At 45.2% G+C, this 19,575-nt stretch overlaps 1 protein-coding gene and 1 pseudogene across 11 annotated transcripts in view; one reads left to right on the forward strand and one right to left on the reverse strand.

Annotated features, from left to right (window-relative positions):
* The window catches only part of LOC142589514 (sodium-independent sulfate anion transporter-like), a 562,847-nt gene that overhangs the window by 116,622 nt on the left and 426,650 nt on the right, over nt 1-19,575 (reverse strand). For all 11 annotated transcript variants that reach the window (XR_012829867.1, XR_012829865.1, XR_012829863.1 and 8 more), the window contains exon 8: nt 17,332-17,525. Coding sequence is in view for 3 of the 11 variants with exons in the window: in XM_075700919.1 (XP_075557034.1) it covers nt 17,332-17,525 (194 nt within the window). In the remaining 8 variants the exon portion in view is untranslated. The remainder of the gene's footprint in view (nt 1-17,331; nt 17,526-19,575) is intronic.
* Nucleotides 4,319-6,383, forward strand: LOC142589511 (calumenin-B-like; annotated as a pseudogene).

Below are 19,575 nucleotides of genomic sequence, written 5' to 3' on the forward strand. Positions count from 1 at the left end.
ATGATATAAAGTGACCGAAGCTCTTCCACCTCCGTGTCAGCCGGCTCCCGTGGCCGTGCCTCTAACGTATGCTGAAGCCGCTGCACGGGAGCCTCGTCTGCTGGGATTCTCTCCTCCGCCTTTAGCGCCTCTCCAGCCGGTGTTCTCTCATCCGCCTTCACCTCGGCAGCCGGTGGCTCCCTTTTTCAGCGCACAGCAGCAAGGTACAAATCCTTGGCGCACTGCTGACAAACGCCCAATATGCTATGCCTGCGGTACACAGGGACATGTAGCGCGCTTGTGCCGCCGGCGCTTGCTGGCCTTCGTGGGCACCACGCGACCACCCAGCTCCGGCTTCCGACCATTCCATACGCCTCAGCGACCATCACCGGAAGTCTACGCTGCTGATGACATACCAGCACCGCAGTCACAGCTCTACAGTACTCTACAGTACCATCTCTACAGTACTTGTCGCTCGCCTTCCCCTCGTCGGCGCTCACTCTCACCCATGCGCCGTAGGCCCAGTGCCAGTACTACTGAGGCGGAAGACTGACTTCCGCAGTTCCTGAGGCACAAACTGTGTCATCGTCAGAACATCAAAGTCCTCGTTTTCCCCCCGCTAACATTATTGAAGTGTCCGTTGATGGCATCAAATGTCTTGCGCTCGTCGATACAGGTGCTGCTGTATCCGTAATTAGTGAGAAACTTTGCTGTGAATTACGGAAAGTGACCATGATGCCTTCGGTACTATTGCTTAGAACAGCCAGTGCACAAAAAGTTCAGCCAGTCGCTATGTGCACTGCCAGGGTGCTGATTCGAGACATTTTGTATTCGATTGATTTTTTTGTGTTAACTTGTTGCTCCCATGATGTGATTCTCGGTTGGGATTTTCTGTCGCGCCATCACGCCGTCATTGACTGTGCACATGCTGAGGTTCAGTTCTCCGTTCTGTGCGATGTTACCAGGATCTGTGTAGCTTCAGATACTGACCTTCCCCCTCACAGCGCGGTATTTGTCCCTCTTTCATGCGCATCGCTTGCCGAAGCGACGGTCATGTTTTCACCCGCTGCCGTCTCCATTCGCCGCCAGCCTATATTGTTGCCTTTGTTCACCATGGGGCTGTAGAAATACTGATTTCTAACCCAAATTCGTACACTATGGCTTTGCACTCTGGCGAGACTATTGGTACCATCCAGACTGTGGACGCTGACGTTATTGTGCATTTCCCTGTGCCCGACGACGTGGATACTGCCAACGTAACAGCGCTGGCACCCCATGTGCCATCTAACCGAGTATCACCGAATATTTTTTGTCGCTCTATTACCGATGACCTCGAGCCGACACAACGTGAGCAGCTTATTACTCTTTTAAATGATTTTCACGGCTCTTTTGACTGCAACCAAGCACCATTAGGCCGCACAAGTACAGTCTCTCACCACATTGATACGGGACATCACGCACCATTACGCCAGCGCCCGTACCGCATGTCATCCACCGAGTGTCGTGTCATCGCCGAGCACGTTGAAGACATGCTTGAACGTGGTGTTATCAAGCCATCCTGCAGCCCTTGGTCGTCTCCTGTAGTACTCATTAAGAAAAAAGATGGCTCGATTCGTTTCTGTGTGGACTATCGTCGCCTCAACAAGATTACACGAAAAGATGTCTATCCTCTACTGCGCATAGATGACGCCCTGGATTGTTTTCATGGTGCCGAATTCTTTTCTTCTTTGGACTTGCGATCGGGCTATTGGCAAGTGCCAGTGGATGAATCCGACCGCTCGAAGACAGCTTTCATTACGCCTGATGGCCTGTATGAGTTTACAGTAATGCCATTTGGCCTCTGCAATGCACCCGCGACATTCGAAAGGATGACGGACAATATTCTACGAGGCCTCAAATGGAAGACGTGCTTATATTATTTAGACGACGTGGTAGTTTTCTCCCCTGATTTCACCACTCACCTCTCTCGTCTACGCGAAGTCCTTACTTGCCTTACCACCGCTGGCCTTCAACTTAACTTGGAAAAGTGCCGCTTCGGAGCCCGCCAGCTGACCATACTTGGCCATGTCGTGTCCAAAGACGGCGTCCTTCCCGACCCTGACAAACTTCGTGCTGTCGCAGAATTTCCGCGGCCGCCTACAGTGAGAGCTCCGAAGTTTTGTCGGTCTTTGCTCTTATTTTCGACGCTCTGTGCGCAATTTTGCCTGCATCATCGCTCCCCTGACGAAGCTCCTGGCTGGCCCTGGTGACCTTCGCGACTGGACTCCAGCATGTGACCAAGCCTTCACCACTTTGAATCGTCTGCTTACCTCACCGCCTGTTCTACGCCACTACGACCCGAGTGCACCGACTGAAGTTCATACCGACGCCAGCGGCATTGGTCTTGGAGCCGTCCTTGCACAACGGAAGCCTGGCTTTCCAGAATATGTGGTTGCATATGCAAGTCGTGCTCTCACGAAGGCAGAATCCAATTATTCTGTCACGGAAAAAGAATGTTTGGCTATAGTTTGGGCCTTAAACAAATTTCGCCCTTACTTGTATGGCCGTTTGTTCGACGTTGTGACAGACCACCACGCGCTCTGCTGGCTTGCGTCACTGAAAGACCCGTCGGGGCATCTTGGACGTTGAGCTCTTCAGCTCCAAGAATTTGACATTCGCGTCATTTATCGATCCGGGCGCCAACATTCTGATGCAGATGCGCTCTCCCGTTTGCCCATGCGATCCGACGAAACGCCACCTTCATCCATAGAGTGCTCGGTTGCTATGCTTGCTGTTACTGACATGCCGTCTGAACAGAGAAAAGATCCGTGAATTGTGTCTCTCATTGACATTGTTAGCAGTTCTTCAACGTCTACATGCCCTCGAGCCCTTCGTCGCCAAGCCACCCACTTCGTGCTACGGGACGCCATCCTGTATCGCCATCCGCCAACCACAGGCTTCTCACCATTTTTCCTTTTTTATGGACGTGAACCATCCACTACCCTCGACACCATACTACCATATCACCCGGATGCCTCTGAATTCACCCCTCTTTCCGAAGTTGCTCGCCATGCTGAAGAGTGCCGCCAACTGGCTCGCTCGTTCACATTGGATACCCAAGGAATCCACAAAGGTCGCCACGACAATGATAATGTGACAACGAACGTTTGCCTTTTTTCTCTTTTTTGAATGCTGTATATATGTGTGTGTGTGTATATATATATATATATTGTCCACTTTGCCGATTTCTTCCCGAATGACATCCGTAAGAACCGCGGCACTGGGAGGTGCCGGAGCCGATGCGTAGGACTTCTGCAGTTCTTCTCGAACAATTTGTCGTATTAGCTCGGTAAGGGACTCCCTGTCATCATTTGCAGGTACGAGAGAGCATGCAGCAGTCATGGTGGTCTGGCGTTCATACTGCGAGAGCCGCTGCCGAAGCATACATTCCATGACTGTTGCCTCACGAACGAACTGAGAGACTGTTGTAGGAGGATTGCGCACGAGGCCTGCGAAAAGCTGTTCCTTTACGCCTCGCATTAACAGACGCACCTTCTTGTCTTCTGGCATTAGCGGATCGGCCCGACGGAACAATCGCGTCATGTCTTCGACGAACATGGCGACGGTTTCGTTTGGCATTTGGAACCTCGAAGACAGTGCCTGTTCGGCTCTTTCTTTCCTTTCGGGAGTGCAGAAGGCTTCGCAAAGCAGTCGGTAAAACTCCTGCCAGCTGGTAAATGAGGCTTCGTGGTTCTCGTACCATACTCTCGCCGCGTCTAAAAGGGATAAGTAGACGTTCTTCAACTTACGGCGATCGTCCCAGTCGTTAAAGGCGGCGACCCGGTCGAAATGGTCCAACCAGTCTTCGACGTCCTCCAAGGCGTCGCCATGGAAAGGGTTAGGCGTGCGAGGCGCGTTGAGAATGCATGGTACGGCAGCATTTGGGATCTCCTCGGTTTGGCTTGCGGTAGTTGTTGACATTTTCCTCACGGAGCTTGCCAGGGGACTGTATTGCGGTGGAAGACCTTGGAGGCGACGGCTGCTTCGATAGATTTCTACCGTCCCCGAGGTACTGGCGCCGGTAGCTTCTGGTTCAGGACCCGTAGGCATACGATGGATGCGTACCCCGCACCTCCACCAGTTTGTCACGAGAGGAAAAGCCAGTAAGTCAGTCCTAAGCGAATGCCCGTTTACAGCTCGTTTTTGCAGCAGCTACCACGCACACTTCTTCCTCCTCGACTTCCAGCGTAACTAGCGCGTGCCATTATATATATATACACACATATACATATATATATGACAAGCTTGCACTCGTCAAAAGTGCCAACGGGCAGTAGGAGACCTGTCGCAAGTGTGCTGCCATGGCGTCTCTGGCAATGCGCTACTCACTAGGTCTGTGTCTGCTCTATCTCTCGCTGACCATCGCCATCGCAAGGGAGGAACACCGCAAGATCCACACACCCAAGCCGTTGAGTGATGAATCACACTACAAAGAGGACCCAGAAGGTGGCAAGTCTGAGCACAACCCCGAGTATGACCACGAGGCCTTTCTTAGGGATAAGATGGCCAAGACCTTTGATCAGCTCTCGCCAGCCGAGAGCAAGGAGTGGCTGCTGTAGATTGTTGACAAGATTGACAAAGTCAATGATGGCTATGTGATGCAGCGTGAGCTAGAGTGGATCCAGCACACACAGAAGCGCTACATTCGTGATGACGTCGACAAGCAGTGGAAGGTGTACAATCCCCAGAAGAGCAGCCGCGTCAGCTGGGAGGAGTACTGTAACATTACACATGGAGCCGAAGGAAGCAATGCCGATGACTCGGACTCAGACTCAGATGGGGGCACCATGAGCTTCCAGGACATGGTGCATCGGGACAAGCGGCGCTGGGACTGTGCCGACAAGGACGGTGATGGCCAACTTAACAAGGATGAGTTTGGCGACTTCTTGCATCCAGAGGAGAGTGAGGACATGAAGGATGTCGTCATTGAAGAGACCATGGAAGACATTGATAAGGACAAGGATAGCAAGATCTCCCTCGAAGAGTACATTGGCGACATGTACGAAGGTACATGTCGCCGATACAACGAGCTAAAGGAGCTTTCCGCTTCGGTCGAAGCAATTTCATTGCGACAGCATCGTAAACAATCTTCACATTCTTCGCAAAAAAGAAATTCACAGCTGGCAGTCCCCTTTCAGCAGAATTTAACGCGCCTACGCGCCTGCGCGTACAATCGTGCAGGCGCGGTCTCCCGATGTGCTGCAGCCTGTCGTGCTACAGCCGCCTTCCCCCAGGATGCAGGTGCGGTCTCCTGGCATACCGCAGCAGCAGTCTACAAGCCCGTCGCCAGTGCGACGTCCAAAGCGGCCGACCCGAGAGCGCTGGCCACCGGCCTGGCTCCAAGACTATCAGACCAATAGTTGGCGGTCTGACGTTGTGTACATAGTGTGTAAATATATGTAAATAAGTACAGTGTGCATGCCTTGGGGTTTCCTTACTAACACTTACTAACAACTAATCACTAAAAATAAGGGAGGGAGTATGTTATATTCAGTTTCGTTATTCATTTGAGTTCTTTAGTCCCCAGGGGGCGCTTATGTTCTTCCTTATATATATGGTTGTATATGTTGAATAAACGGCTTTTTACATCGAGACAGCTGGAGTCTGACTTCCACTTTCAGTCAATACCACAGATACCAACAGTCATAGAGACATTACGTAATCAAGTAGTACAGACCGCTTACGTAAATACCTTCAAAAATATCTACAGAGATTCCACAGCTACCTTAATTCTACACAAGAAAAATAGGAAGGTACCTATAAAGAAAGGGGTCAGACAAGGAGACACAATCTCTCCAATGCTATTCACTGCATGCCTAGTAGAAGTAGTCAAGCTAATAAACTGGGAAGGTTTAGGAGTAAGGATCGACAGTGAATACCTCAGCAACCTTCATTTTGCCGATGACATTGCTCTATTCAGCAACAATGCAGATGAGTTACAACAAATCATTGAGGACCTTAACAGAGAGAGTGTAAGAGTGGGGTTTACTCGAGATAAACAGCCACAGCGAAATAATGTGTCTGAAAAATGTGCCTTCCCTCTTGTAGCAATATACTAATTGTATGTTATCGAGCACCTGACACGGATGATTCTTTTATTACGGACCTTTACTCTGTAGTTCAAGACTTGCAATCCCAATTTCCTCATGCCAATCTAATACTTTGCGGTGATTTTAACTACCCGGACATCGACTGGGAGGCTCTTACTGCGTCATCTCGCCAATCTAAAGATTTCCTTGAAATGGTCCTCACTTCAAACCTTTTCCAAGCAGTAAACAAGCCAACACGAGGCTCAAATATTCTTGACCTCATTCTTGTTTCCAGTCCTGAGCTAATTCAATCCTTTTCATGTTACAGTGGGCTGAGTGATCACAATCGCTTGTTCTTTAACCTGATCATTGAAGTCTCCCCCGTCAACCATCTATCAAATACATCCGTGATTACAGTAAAGCTGACTTCGCGATCATAAACTCCGACCTCGAACACTTTTTCACCACCTTTCATGCGTCTATGGCTACGAGATCCGTGAACGAAAATTGGTGTCTTTTTAAGCACAAAACCTTATGACTCATAGACGCCTACGTCCCACTCATCTGCATCCGCGGGGATGCCACAAAGCCATGGTATTCCAACTCTCTGCGTAAGCTATCACGAAAAGAGACGCGCCTCTTCCGTAATGCCAAGAACTCTGGATCCATTATGCAAAATAGAAGTGAGGCGTGCAGACAGGATACAAGAGTAGAGAAGTGGACAACACGAACGCCGACTATCAACCGAAGGGAGCACTGAGGCGAAAAAAGAAAGAAGACACAAAACTCATCTGCACATGCTCAGGAATGGTAACGCCACGTGTCAATCGGGTACACGTGCCGGTCTACGTGAGAGATAACTGTTAAGGCACTTAATCTCTTCCTTATGTAAAGTAATCGAAGGCTGACTCACGCACGCACTTCCACCATTATAGATATGCCATGCCTCTACCATAAGACGCGTATCTTCATTCTTATGCCTGTGCAATATCGTGCATTCATCTAACTCTGGTGTGCAGTTACAATCTCGGCAATGTAGTGAAAGATTAGAAGGCGATCCACCTGTTAACGACCTTTTATGTTCCATTAGCCTCTGATTGATACACCGTCCCATTTGCCCTACGTAGAACTGGCCACAGCTAAGGGGAATTTTATACACCACACCCATACGACAGTCAGTAAAACTGTTGTTCTTATTGTGCTTTACTGGACAAATATCTGTTCGTTTTTTGCCTTTTACCCACTCCTTTTTATTCTGTACGGCAGCGCATATCTTACGTAGCTTATTGGGAGCAGTGAAAGCAACATTAACATCATATCTACTAGCAACTTTTCTTTAAGCATGCGCGACACTGAATGAATATACGGAATAGCCACTACTCTTTTTTTGCTATTACTGCTTTCTGTAATCACATCCGTCCCTCTCGAAACCGACTTCTTTAGGCGCTCAGCCACAGTGGCCACCGCTACACTGGGATAACCTGCTTCTAATAGGCGCCGGACCTGCGCATTAAAACTGGCGCTCATTTTGTGCATGCAGGATCTGGTGAGGGAAGACCTAAGGCACGACATGGCAATTCCGTTTTTTACTAATTTAGGATGCTTGGATTGAAAGTTTAGCAACGGCTTCGAAGATCTTGGGGAGTACTGCCAACAAACATGATTTTGTTCAAAGATAAAGGAAATGTCAAGAAACTGAATTACGCGTCGCTGAGGAAATTCCTTGGTAAACTTTAATACTCCCCCATAAGGTTTAAATTGCTCACTTACTGAGGTAGCAGCGGAATCGAATTCTTCCCTATTGCAGAAAATCAGGTAATCATCAACGTAACGAAATATCTTGATAACGCTATCACCTAAGGCTTTCTCTAAGCAGTTGTCCACCTTACTCAGGTAAATGTTGCTAAGAATAGGTGCAACCTTTGAGCCAATACAAATGCCTGATTTCTGCAGAAAAACGCCATCTCCCCACCCAATCAGCGTCGACTTCAAGTACATTGAAATAATTTCTAGAGAAGCTCCCGTGGAAACACCGCATCAGGCAATAAAAGCCGACTCTTGCACTTGTTCTTTAATGCATTCATTTACGGAATTTAGCAACCCGTCATGCGGCAAGGAATAATACAGGTCTTCGATATCCATACTAAAAGCTGTACAATCACCAGGATTTTCCTCTCTCAAATACTGAACTAGTGCCTGAGAATTACGTAGGCAAAAGGGGTCTGAAAAAAACTAGTGAAGCTAGGCAGTTCTGTAGGTAACTAGCGACACAGACCTGCCACGTCCCTTTCTCTGACACTATAGCACGAAAAGGAATTTCTTGTTTATGGGTCTTGGCTGAGAAAAACAGTTCTAAGGTGAGGGATTTAGCTTTCTTGACATTACAGACAAGCCTATCAAGACTATGCCTTGACAAGAGGTCAACCGCACGTTGCTTAACTACCGAAGGCTTGAATTTTACTGGCTGCAAATTCTTTTCTATGGCTGAAATCGCTTTTTCTGAAAACGTGTCATCTGGCATAATTACGAAATAACCTTCCTTGGCAGATATTACTGGTCTAAGTTTATGCTCAACAAGGTAATCAACTAACGGTCGGACAGGGTCAGGCGTCTTAAAATGAGAATTTGATTGTTTAATGCTAGCAATGCAATCCGAAATACAGTGTGAGCATTCTTTTTCCGGGACGAACCTGGTTATGCAGCGCGGTATGCTTAAAACGTCAACGGGTTTTATGTTAGGCTTAAAACAGTGCTTAGGACCTAAAGCAAGGGTTCTTCTATGGTTATCACTTACGATGGGGTCTCCAAGAACCAGTACGTTATTCGACGGTGAATTATTAGAAAGGTGTTTCCTCTTACTTTGTTGAAGCTCCGGAAGTTTCATCCTCAATAGGAAGTCCGCATGTTGCATGGCTAACTTATTCCAATCGGCATAGGGGCGATTCCAATGGCGACCGTCTCCCAGGGCCGCGCAACGGACCCTTAGACACTCCTGGTACAATCTAACTTGGCGCCATGATTCAGCGGAAAGAATAGCTCCAATCCTCCTGGCATGCCCAGTTGATGGTTGAAGAAAGCCGCACATCATTTGAACTTCCAATGGGATGACACGATTACGACTAAACCACGACATGGTTCTAGCGCGGAACATACATATCGCAATTAGGGAAGCTAACGAAGCAGGATTGTGCAGATAAGTAGGGGAACTGGAAGTTCCCCAACTTATCTATATACAATATCGATATTACGATATCGAAGACCTGTATTATTCCTTGCCGCATGACGGGTTGCTAAATTCCGTAAATGAGTGCATTAAAGAACAAGTGCAAGAGTCGGCTTTTATTGACAGATCGGTGTTTCCACGGGAGCTTTTCTAGAAATTCTTTCAATGTACTTGAAGTCGACGCTGATTGGGTGGAGAGATGGCGTTTTTCTGCAGAAATCAGGCATTTGTATTGGCTCAAAGGTTGCACCTATTCTTAGCAACATTTACCTGAGTAAGGTGGACAACTGCTTAGAGAAAGCCTTAGGTGATAGCGTTATCAAGATATTTCGTTACGTTGATGATTACCTGATTTTCTGCAATAGGGAAGAATTCGATTCCGCTGCTACCTCAGTAAGTGAGCAATTTAAACCTTATGGGGGAGGATTAAAGTTTACCAAGGAATTTCCTCAGCGACGCGTAATTCAGTTTCTTGACATTTCCTTGATCTTTGAACAAAATCATGTTTTTTGGCAGTACTCCCCAAGATCTTCGAAGCCGTTGCTAAACTTTCAATCCAAGCATTCTAAATTAGTAAAAAACGGAATTGCCATGTCGTGCCTTAGGTCTTCCCTCACCAGATCCTGCATGCACATAATGAGCGCCAGTTTTAATGTGCAGGTCCGGCGCCTATTAGAAGCAGGTTATCCCAGTGTAGCAGTGGCCACTGTGGCTGAGCGCCTAAAGAAGTCGGTTTCGAGAGGGACGGACGTGATTACAGAAAGCAGTAATAGCAAAAAAAGAGTAGTGGCTGTTCTGTATATTCATTCAGTGTCGCACAGGCTTAAAAGAAAGTTGCTAGTAGATATGATGTTAATGTTGCTTTCACTGCTCCCAATAAGCTATGTAAGATATGCGCTGCCGTGCAGAATAAAAAGGAGCGGGTAAAAGGCAAAAAACAAACAGATATTTGTCCAGTAAAGCACAATAAGAACAACAGTTTTACTGACTGTCGTATGGGTGTGGTGTATAAAATTCCCCTTAGCTGTGGCCAGTTCTACGTAGGGCAATCGGGACGGTGTATCAATCAGAGGCTAATGGAACATAAAAGGTCGTTAACCGGTGGATCGCCTTCTAATCTTTCGCTACATTGCCGAGATTGTAACTGCACGCCAGAGTTCGATGAATGCGCGATATTGCACAGGCATAAGAATGAAGATACGCGTCTTATGGTAGAGACATGGCATATCTATAATGGTGGAAGTGCGTGCGTGAGTCAGCCTTCGATTACTTTACATAAGGAAGAGATTAAGTGCCTTAACAGTTATCTCTCACGTAGACCGGCACGTGTACCCGATTGACACGTGGTGTTACCATTCCTGAGCATGCGCAGATGAGTTTTGTGTCTTCTTTCTTTTTTCGCCTCAGTGCTCCCTTCAGTTGATAGTTGGCGTTCATGTTGTCCACTTCTCTACTCTTGTGTCCTGTCTGCACACCTCACTTCTATTTTGCATAATGAATCCTTACCAACTAGCTCAGCTTTCTGTCATTCTAAACTCTGGATCACCTGTAAAATGGGAAAAATACTTCAGCATCCTTCGCAATTACACTAGATTATTGCGGTCATCCAAAAGAAAATTCTGCAGTCACGATTTTCTAGAAATATTGCACGTTAACCCCACGAAATTTTGGAATTTGCTAATGTCCAACAAGAACAGTTCCTATAACATATCCTTAAGGAGAAGACGGCACAGACGTTCCACTTTACGAGCGATCAGACGCGATGAATTCCTATGTCACCCCAGTTTTCACCCACGAGCCAGCAAATAAGAGCATTACATTACCGAGCCTAAATTTTATTCCAACGCTCCCTGTAACCATCACATCTGAGGGAATTTCAAAGCTCATCGATAACCTCAAGCTGTCCACTTCACCCGGACCTGATAACTTTGCTGCTAAAATACTTAAAGGCACGAAAGGTTTCACAAGCCAAATCCTGCAACTCATCTTCGCCCAGTCCCTCAATACCAGTCAAATTGCAGACAACTGGAAATCAAGCAAGGTTGTGCCAATTTTTAAGAGCGGCGACCATGCTGACCCCTCTAATTATCGTCCCATTTCATTAACATGCATCTCATGCAAGCTCTTCGAACATGTACTCTACTCCCATATTACGAATCACCTCGATCACAATTCTTTCTTCTTTCCCAAACAGCATGGTTTCAGGGCAGGCTTCTCATGCGAAACCCAACTTTTCGAATTTACAACCGATCTTCACCTTAATTTAGATTCTTTATTCTAAACAGACCGTCATCTACTTAGATTTTTCAAAAGAATTTGACCGCGTTCCTCACCAACGTCTGTTGTGTAAACTTGCATGCTTATCACTCGACCCTCTTATCTTATCCTGGATTCGCTGGTTTTTAACTAACCGCTCACATTTCACCGTTTTTGCCAGTCATGCGTCTGAAACTACTGAAGTTATCTCTGGAGTTCCCCAGGTTTCCGTTCTTCCTCTGCTTCTCTTCCTAATTTTCATCAACGACCTGCCATCTGGGATTTCATCACCCGTCCGCCTTTTTGCGGACGATTGCGTCATTAATCGCCGCATCTCGGATAATACCGACCAGGTACCATTACAAGACTACCTAAACAAAATCCAGAAATGGTGTTCTGACTGGCTTATGCAGCTTAATATTTCGAAATGGAAATGCATGCGCATCTCACATAAACGTTCCACTACCCTTTTCCCGTACTTGCTGAACTCCACGGTGTTACCAGTAACAAACTAATACAGGTACCTGGGAGTCCAAATAACTAACAAGCTAACTTGGGTGGACCATATCACGAAACTTTGTGCTAGCACTTCCAGAACATTTGGTTTCATCCGAAGATCTCTGGCTATGTCCCTTCCATCCACCAGGCAACTAGCATACGAAACATATGTCCGCTCTAAAATGGAGTATGCCTCAGCCACATGGAACCCTCACCAGGTTTACTTGATTCAGTCGCTCGAAGCCATTCAGAACTGGGCGGCCCGCTTCATAACTACCCAGTACTCACCTTGGCACAGCGTTACTGACATGAAATTGTCTCTCGGACTCGAACCCCTAGCACTCCGCTGGAAACTTGCAATGCTCTGTCTTTTTCATAAATTATACTTTAACTTTCCTTCACTGCGCGAGAACTTATTACATGCTCTGTTACGCTCATCTCACCGTTTGTTTATCTCCCTTAGAATTCAGCGTTTGCATGGTTCTTCCAACGCCTTCAACAAATCCTTCCTCCCCATCGCCATAACAGAATGGAACAATCTTCCCGAAGCCGTGGTTTTAGAGTCAAATCCTTCCAAATTCAGGCAGTTACTATCAGACCATTTCGACCCAAAATAGCCACTTTTTCTCACGTTTCCTCTCCCAGCAATCCGACTTGCTTGTGTCATTGCATATTTTTCCTTCTCTTCTTTTTTGCACTTACGTTAAGCGTTTTTCACATTTACATGTACAGGTTTCTTTTTGTTTATTGCTACTCAGTTTTTGAGATATTTTCATTGTTCTGTTTAAACCTGATGTTTTCTACACAGTTTATAATTTATTTTTCTGTTACCTTTGTTTATTCTTTAGCTGATGTATGGCACTTTCCCATCGCTGTCTCCCCCCCCCCCCCCCATATTATGTCCCTGAAGGGACCCTTTAAGGGGGCGTGCGGGGCTAAAATACCAATTTCGGTGAAAAAAACAAGTTTTTTATTCGGAGTTGTTCTGAATTGCTTGTTTAGTAAAGAATCTTCTCACCAAGCTTGGTAGTTATCTGAGCAGTAGAAAAGAAAATGAATTTTTTTCACAAGTTGGTAGCACACATTTCCCGTCGAACGCGACTCTGAACGCTGTTTTACCCTTCCTATTGTCCCCACTGTGGGGCCAAAACCACGGTGTATCACTCCATATGGGAATGCCCTAACCCTTCAGGTGTTCCTCCTATACCCAAACCTACCCTTTCCTCTTGGGAGTCTGCACTGCTCAGCACAAGCCAGCAGGAACAGCAACGGCTGATCCAGCGGGCTCGCAAAGTCGCGCATGGCAATGGAGCCCTGGACTGAGGGCCCCACTCATCGAGGAAATTTTCTACTTGCTTTGTGAAATAAATGATGATTCTCTATCTCTCTCCAGACGCGGCTGCATCGTGGGCAAGAAACGAAACGCAAAGTAAATGCCCACGTTAGAAAGTTAGTTTTTTGCGCTTTTTAGAGAAATAGAGAAACTAAAGAAAACGACGATAGGTCTAGGAGGCAAGGAGACGCTGACCCAAAGTGCTGTAAAAAAACTCACTGCTTACTATGCATCTGTCCTGAAAGACAATGCTGCAGATGTAGAAAAAAAAAAAAAAAACACGAGGGGTATTTGCAACGCTTTTTCACTCCTACTCAACAGATGAAGTCCCACGACATGACGGTTGCCCTGTTGGTGAGGACTCTTGGTGTCACTACAATCGGCACAGAGCCCTAGTTGCAGAAGACAACCCATCAGTGCCAAGATCCCATCGTCCAGCTTTCAGCAGAGACGTTGCCAAAGAGCTGATGCCTCTCTGCAACAGGCTTAGTAAGCCAGAGCTTCTTGCGCAATGTTCAAGGATGCAGACACAGAATGCAAACGAGTCCTTCAATGCTCTTGTATGGAAAACGTGCCCAAAGACAGAATTTGCATCACTGAGAACCGCAGAGACTGCAGCAGCCCTGGCTGTGCTAGAATTCAATGAAGGAGCACGTGGCATCAAGAGAGTTCTCGACAAGCTGGAACTTGAACATGGAGTCCCGACGAATAAGCACGTTCAGGAAGCAACGAAACAAGCCATTTCACAAGCACAAGCCAGAGCGATGGATAGCTCTAAAGCTGAAAAAAAAAAAAGAGACGATGCCTTGAAGCGATCGACGAAGAGCAGTGTCGTGTTGAGGAGGAGAGCCCGACATATGCAGCAGGGCACTTTGATTAATTTTTTCTGATCATAAGAATAAATGCCATGCTCTGAAATCTTTGAACTGATTTTTCTCAGTTTGCACTTTTTGCAAAAAAAAAAAAAGTTTTAGGAAAAGTATCATTTCCAAACTGCTTCACCAAATGCTGCTTCCAACGTTTTTTCTAGACTGAAATTTTGTGAGGAACAAGATAAAGTACTTTTCAGACGCCTAAACTTTTTCCAACACATAACATTTAGCAGATCTTTGACATGTAATGACAGTGAAACATCTAAACTTCATTTTCAGAGTGATGGAATTTTTACAGAAATGATATAAAAAATGTGCAAGTGACCTTATCCTGCACTATAAAAAATCTAGAAGGTATCTAATTACAAATAATTTGTATATTTTCATTATTTTGTAAACGATAGCTTTCCTAAGTTGACACACAAGATTGCTAAATTGCAGAGTTATAACTTTTTTTCTCGTTGCGCTAGAGTGCTGATAGTTGGAATATATTCTAGTGACAAGAACATCAACTACCCCTGAAAATTTCAGGAAAATTGGTTGAGCGCTTCAAAAGTTGACCCTTCAGCCTAGCATTCCCCCTTAAGGGAATAATAAATGATGATGATGATGATGTACGAGTGGGGTTGAAGATTAATGAGCAGAAGACAAAGATAATGATGAATCCCGGGCAAGAGAACAAGAGTTAAGGGTCGCCAGTCAGCCTCTAGAGTCTGTGAAGGAGTATGTTTACCTACGTAAATTAATCACAGGGAACCCTGAGCATGTGGAGATTCATAGAAGAATAAAAATGGGTTGGATCGCATACAGCAGACATTGTCAGCTCCTGACTGGAAGGTTACCATTATCATTGAAAAGGAAGGTGTACAATTAGTGCATTTTACCTGTGCTTACATATGAAGCAGAGACTTGGAGACTGACAAAGAACCTCGAGAACAAGTTAAGGACCATGCAAAGAGCGATGGAACAAAGAATGCTAGGCATAACGTCAAGAGACAGAAAGATAGCGGTTTGGATCAGAGCAAACAGGTATAGCCAATATTCTAATTGACATTAAGAGAAAAAAATGGAGCTGGGCAGGGCATGTAATGCGCAGGTTAGATAACCGTTGAACCATTAGGGTTACAGAATGGGTACCAAGAAAAGGGAAGTGCAGTTGAGGATGGCAGAAGACTAGGTGGGGTGATGAAATTAGGAAATTCGCGAGCACTAGTTGGAATGGGTTGGCGCAGGGCAGGGGTAATTGGAGATTGCAGGGAGAGGCTTTCGTCCAGCAGTGGATGTAAAATAGGCTGCTGCTGCTGATGATGATCACATTCTAAACCTGAAAATTCCAAACAGATGAAAGTCAACCGAAGTACTGACGAGACAGAATATTATGGTGAAGTCTGCCAACACATTATTCTGTTTCAGAACCATAGAGAATGAAGCTAAAATTAAGCTGCCAAAATGATGCGGCTCAGAGTGCGCTCATGGCATTCGTCGACACTACAGATAGCCAAACACCAGAAAGCATGCACTTAACCTTTTGTTCCACACGAGAATATCTGTAAAAAAACACAGAAAGGGGGCAAAGGCCGAAGTTTACTAAAACTTGAAAATATCATCTGTGGTGCTGCTGAAAACATTTTTTCCCTCAGAGTTAAAGCCTCTAATGCAACTGAAACACGCACAACAAACGTTGCAATTTCTAAATGAAAAATCAAAGTCGAGATGATGGTGGAAATTTGTCTACATATAAAATAGGGCAAAGTGGAGAAAATAAAGGTTATGAACAAAATGGTGGCCGATCAAAATTAACAGATGCAGAGCAAGGAATGTTGCTGCCTTCACAAAGCCAACCACATGCACGAATAACATATGTGGTACTGAACAGTTTAACTCAGGCTAATGAAAGGAAACATGAAGTGATATTACAGCGGGTCCCGGGCCATGCTGGTATAGCAGGCAATGAACTAGCGGACTCATTGGCAAAATCAGCCCATAAAGACACAGAATTCCAACTGATCCCTTTATCACCAACGGACACAAAATAGATATTGAGAGTACTAAAGAAAGACTTGTGTTTGTCAACATGTTTAATGAAAACACCAAGAAATCAGTTCTTTACGAAGTGGACCCTCAACTCAAATACCAGCTGGATGTACAACTTTCTAAAAGTACCAAGACACTAAGTCATTGACTGCGCCTTGGGACAGCATACACCATACATTTCCTATATCGCATCAAACAGGCTCCTTTTTCGGCTTGCTCCTGTGGCCACAACGATGAGGTTGTTCGCCATCTACTCCTCGAATACGAGATGCAAAGATGGCAGCTAGAACAACAGCTACACTCCACTGACCCTCACCAGCCTTTCTTACTCGCAATATTGCTGGGCCCATGGCCATTGAAAATAGCGCAGTAAAAAGCACTGAACGCACTTGAACATTTTTATAAAGAAACAGGCATCTCTAACAAGTACTAGGTATTGCACTGAATAATCCCACGATGTTACTATAACGTTCTTCTGTTATTTGTAATTATTAGTGCTTGTATATTATATGTTATACATTTTTTTTCTGTGCGTGAATTATTTTAACACTGTGTAATTCCTCATCTGTTTATATGCTCATCGAAGTCTACGTCACGGCCGTTTGTGTGTGTTTGCGACTTTGTTTACGAACTAATTGTGGTGCAACTTGCATTTGACTTTTATACCGTTATTTTCATGGTCGTATAGGAATGTGCTGTGGATTTCTGACCTTACGAAGTGATTTCTTTTCATTTTCCTACATATTTTTTATATTGTTGTTTCTGCTGTCAGAAAAGGAGTAGCCGTCATCATTATAAGATGACTATGTCTCTTTCTTTTATTTTCATTTCAGTTAAAAAAGAAAGCCATATCTCCTTGTCAAAACATTGACTTTGGCGACATTCCTTGTTCTACCACAGTTAATCACTTCAAGCCTCCATTCCCCTGCAAACCCCTCTCTTGTTTGGAGCCCAATCAAAATGAAAGACAATTCAAAAAAGCATAATTGTGTGGTTACCACTAGAGCACAGTGCAATAACTGCCCGTCATAGGAATATACTGTAAGGGTGGCTACAAGTGAGACTCACCCTCATAATGTCGAGGAAGTTCATATGGATCGTCTTGTTGTTGCTTGTGTCAAAGATATCAGCAGTGAAGTTTGGCAGCTGGAAAGGGGGCATCCCCCCTTTCACTTCATCCGTCAGGGCAAAGGGCTGCATGTTGTTGTTGAGAAGAATGGCTGCCACCACAGCACAGACCAGGACAGCAATGGCATTGCGAGCTGAAAAGAATAACAAGCCTTTGTTGATCGACTGATCAGTCGCTTGTGTCTAATGTCCCAATGCAACACACAGGCTATGATACACGTTGTAGTGGGGATGCTCTGGATTAACCTGGCCCACAGAGCTTTCCACTAAAATTAGACACAACTCTAGTGATATAATCATTCATCATGTTTGGGAACGGTGGGGTATTACTGTATTTACCAGATTCTAATGCGTTCACCATTATAATGCACACCCCAGTTTTCATACTTTGGGAAATCAAATGCAAGGGCTTTGGTTGTTCATTTACCAGTGTTTTATTGCAAGAGAGAGGGCAACGGTGATTTGTGCTCAGAAAAAGAAAAAGTGCGTCCAGGCAGCAGTAGACTGGGCACCACTCATCATTGCTATCAGAGGGCTTCTTATTCCTCTAAACTGCACAGAGGATCTTATCTTTTGTGCTGCATGCGAAATTTTAGATAGCACATTTCTTAAACAGCTTGCTGACCATAATAGCCTAAATATAATATCTATAATATACTATAGCTGTGGCGCTCTGCATCTCTGTGGGTGTTCCTCCCTTGCATATGTCTATTTAGTGCCCTAAAATCATGTTTTCCTCTGAAGCCTGGCAAACTTACAAAAAGGGCACAAAGTGACCACAACCTCTATAGCTGATATGATTACAGAAATGTTTCATGGCAATGATGAAAGCAGTCACTATTGCAGTTTTTGTTTTGTACTCAAATCATGTGCATAATTTTTCTAAATTTTGAGGAAAAACATGGGCGTTAAAACTATGTAAATGTAGTACATGAATTTGCTTAATCTTTGTGCTCCTGGCTTCCTGCATTCTTGCATCTGTGTTGATTACACTTCCTATTTCTAAATTTCCGAGCAATCAAAGTTTTTATTTTGAACCCAGCAAGTTAATAAGTCTCTGCCCATGTATACTACTATTGGAAATTGTCATGTTAATAGTGCAGTACAATTGAATGCCGCTACAACAAAATGACCTGCATAATGAAGGTTTGATTATGTACCGGCTGAATTTGTGTGTTTGATATGTATTGTTAACACCTCTATAATGAAGACCACAAAAACGAATCTGCTAGTACAATGAAATAATTTGGGTGTCCCCAACAGCTGATCTGTTATTTTACAATGAACACCACATAGCAGTGTGCTCACTGCTGTAGCGCTAACAATATACTTGACGAGTGTGCTGATACCAGTGAGTGCTACAGTCTGCTGCATTGCTCCAGGAATTGCTCGACTCTTATGCTCTTTGTTGTAACACCCCACTGGGTGCGACATCTGACGAATATGTTGCAGTTGTTGATGACGTGATGAGGTACAGTCAACATCCTATATTTTGGACCCACTAGGTGCCACGAAAATGTAAAAAAAAGAAATGTCACAGTTTCGCCCAAAAGGCAAAGCATCGATTGCAATAACAAATTAGTAAACAGCTATATGAAGTAGGGATAGTAGTTTTATCGGCCATCTAAACTTGTAAACATAGACACAAAAACTAAATGAACAAGCGTGGTGTCACGCACACACAAGCACACATGAACACATCTGACTTGATGACCGTGGAAACTCGCTATCAAAATGCTGGAGTGAGGAAACACGGCAGCCGCAGCGAGTGTATTGACCTTCATGCTGCCTCTCACACTAATGCAAACTGTGATATGAAAACACAGCGCACGGCAGACTCTGTCCCTGGAACAGATGGCTTTCAAGATATAGTGCCCTGGGTGGGCTGCCGCGCCTGGGCTGCTGTAGAGGAAGCACTTCCTCCCCGCTTCCCTCCATTGCATGCGCGAGATTGAGCCACGATCACCGGCTCACTCTTGCACGTTTTCACTCGCAGATATTCTATACGGCACATGGCAACAATTTTATTGCCCTTGGACTTTATGCAGAACCTCACGGCCACATCGACAGCAGAAGTGCACCTGGAGTGTCCATATAATTGCTATCACAAATAAAATCAGGTGCATGAGTGTATAATTAAATAATGCATACTGTCTAATGAGACAGTGGCCCTTTTCCATTCTA

Source organism: Dermacentor variabilis, chromosome 8, assembly GCF_050947875.1.
Source record: "Dermacentor variabilis isolate Ectoservices chromosome 8, ASM5094787v1, whole genome shotgun sequence".
Classification (NCBI taxonomy): Eukaryota; Metazoa; Arthropoda; class Arachnida; order Ixodida; family Ixodidae; genus Dermacentor; species Dermacentor variabilis.